The sequence below is a fragment of the Eimeria necatrix genome, genomic scaffold, assembly GCF_000499385.1.
Source record: "Eimeria necatrix Houghton genomic scaffold, Enh_scaff943, whole genome shotgun sequence".
Lineage (NCBI taxonomy): Eukaryota > Apicomplexa > Conoidasida > Eucoccidiorida > Eimeriidae > Eimeria > Eimeria necatrix.
Window position 1 is genome coordinate 8,628 of NW_013654742.1, and position 2,871 is coordinate 11,498.

Genomic DNA, 2,871 nt, shown 5'->3' on the forward strand with positions numbered 1-2,871 from the left:
CCCCCGTAGGAAGGGGCCCCTGGGGCCCCCTGGGTCAAGAGGGGCCCCCGCAAGAAAGGGCCCCCTGGGTCTAGAGGAGCCCCCACAAGAAGGGGCCCCTGAGGCCCCCCGGGTCTAGAGGGGCCCCCGCAAGAAGGGGCCCCCTGGGTCTAGAGAGGCCCCCGCAAGAGGGGGCCCCCCGGGTCTAGAGGGCCCCCAAGGGGGCCCCCCTGGGTCTCGAGGGGGCCCCAATTAGGAGTTAAACTCGAAGTCCTTGAGCTGCTTCTGGAGGCCCCTTTGCTCCTGCTGCAGATCTTCTTGCCGCCTCTTCTCCGCCTCAGACAAACCCCGCCTTTGCAGCGCATGCACAACACACACTAAGGGGGGCCCCACACAATAACAGGGGGCCCCACACAATAATAGGGGGCCCCCCACACTTATGGGGGCCCCCCACACAATAACAGGGGGCCCCACACAATAGCAGGGGGCCCCACACAATAATAGGGGGCCCCACACAATAACAGGGGGCCCCACACAATAATAGGGGGCCCCCCACACAATAATAGGGGGCCCCCCACACTTATGGGGGCCCCCCACATTCATGGGGCCCCACACACTCATGGGGGCCCCACACAATAATAGGGGGCCCCACACTCAAGGGGGGCCCACTCATTCATGGGGCCCCACACACTCACGGGGGCCCCACACATTCATGGGGCCCCACACATTCATGGGGCCCCACACAATAATAGGGGGCCCCCCACACAGCTAGCTGGGGGCCCCACACACTCACAGGGGCCCCACACGCAGCTAGTTGGGGGCCCCACAAGCTCATGGGGGCCCCACACAGAGCTAGCTGGGGGCCCCACACACTGGTGGGGGCCCCACACACTGATGGGGGCCCCACACAGAGCTAGCTGGGGGCCCCACACAGAGTTGGGGGCCCCACACAGAGTTGGGGGCCCCACACAGAGTTGGGGGCCCCCCAGGGGGCCCCACAGATAGGTAGGGGCCCCAGAGAGAGAAAAGACCCAAATGAAGGTCTGGGCCAACCCAGAGGGGGGCCCCCCAAAGAGCCACGGGACTTACCCAGGGGGGGCCCCCTGTAGGCGGGGGCCCCCCACTGGCTCCAGCAGCTACTTGACGCGCAGCAGCAGCAGCAGCAGCAGCAGCAGCAGCAGCAGCAGCAGAGGGTGGAAAGGCATCAAAAGACAACCAAAGAAAAGGAAAAAAGGAATTTAAACAGAACAAAATGAAATAAAAGGAAGTAAAATAAAATAAAGAAATAAAAAGGTAAAAGAAATAAAAAATAAAAACTTGCCTTTTGGCCAAAGCCTGAATATCTCTCAGTGTCTTCTGGACAATTTGCAGCCGCAGCTGCAGCGCCTCTCGGGCCTCTTCGGGGCTGTCTTCATCCTGCTGCTGCTGCTGCTGCAGTTGCTGCTGCTGCTGCTGCTGCTGCTGCTGCAGCTGCTGCTGCAGCAGCGGCGATAGCGGGGGCTGCATGCGCTCCAGCGACGGAATGGCCCAGGCCGTGGGCCTCTGCTCCCACAGCAGCAGCACGCCAGCCAGAATGGCAACAAACCATAAACCCTTTTTTAGGGTTTAGGGTTTAGGCGGGTTCTGGTCTGAGGAGCTAGGGTTTAGACCCGCTTTGGCACGGGGCTGCGCGCGTGCTGACATTTCTAACGAGACAGCCGTAGACAAAGCCAACTCTGAAATTAGGGTTTAGGGTTTAGGGTTTAGGGTTTAGGGTTTAGGGTTTAGAGCGGCAGCGCACCGCCCTTGCGTTGGCTTCTCTAAGGATGCGCAGAACTCTCTCCTGGGGGTTTTCGCCAGGAAGAGACACAGGAATGCCAGCAGCTAGTTCAATCCCTGCTGCTGCTGCTGCTGCTGCTGCTGCTGCTGCTTCATCTGCTGCTGCTGCGGAGCTTGATGTATCATCTGTTTTCTCTGACTCTTGCTGCTGCTCTTGCTGCTGCTGCTTTTCTTGTTCTCCGTGTTGCTGCTCCTGCTCTTGCTGCTGCTGCTCCTGCTGCTGCTGATCCTTTTGTTGCTGCTCCTGCTGCTCCTGCTGCTGCTGATCCTTTTGTTGCTGCTCCTGCTGCTCCTGCTGCTGCTGCTCTTGCTGCTGCTGCCTGTAGGCTGCTGCCTCCTCCGGGTGCAACTCCTCGTTCAGCAAAAGAGCCTCTATGAGCTCTGCAACTTCCTGCAATGCGCAACAAGCCAAGCAGCAGCAGCAGCAGCAGCAGCAGCAACAGCAGCAGCAGCAGCAAAAATAGGCTCCAGATTAACGGCTTAGGGTTTAGGGTTTAGGGTTTGTGAGCGACCCTCCTGAGGCCGCCGCAGCCTTGAAGGAACTGCTCTGGACCACTGGACCAGAGCAGCAGCAGCAAAAGGAAATAAAGACAACAGCAGCAGCAAAAGGAAATAAAGACAACAGCAGCAGCAGCAAAAGAAAAAGAAGACAAAAAGAGCAGCAGCAAAAGAAAATAAAGACAACAAGAGCAGCAGCAAAAGAAACAAATATGAAAAGAGCAGCAGCCGAAGAGAAAAAAGGGAAAAAGAGCAGCAGCAAAAGAGAAAACAAGAAAACAAAAGAAGCAGCAGCAAAAGAAAAAGCAAAAGAGCAGCAGCAAAAGGGAAAAAACAAAGACAGCAGCAGCAAAAGAAAAAAAAGAGCAGCAGCAAAAGGGAAAAAGGAAGCAGCCGCAGCACCTGCAGAGTGCAGCCAGAGGCCCGCCGTTCTTCCTGCAGCAGCAAACAGACCGCAGCAGCAGCTAGCTGCTTGCTGCTACTAGCTAGCTGTGTCTGCTGCAGCTAGCTGTGTCTGCTGCAGCTAGCTGTGTCTGCTGCAGCTAGCTGTCACTGCTACTAGCTAGCTCTCTCCGC

General features: G+C 57.7%; 1 protein-coding gene across 1 annotated transcript; it reads right to left on the reverse strand.

The window, feature by feature from the left end:
* Nucleotides 1-231: 231 nt before the first annotated feature.
* Nucleotides 232-2,188, reverse strand: ENH_00083700 (hypothetical protein, conserved; the record flags this gene model as incomplete). The annotated part of the gene is made up of 4 exons (XM_013583465.1): nucleotides 232-331; nucleotides 1,069-1,082; nucleotides 1,297-1,521; nucleotides 1,760-2,188. Coding segments are annotated over 4 exons (768 nt in total), but the record flags the coding sequence as incomplete, so codon positions are not given.
* Nucleotides 2,189-2,871: the final 683 nt, after the last annotated feature.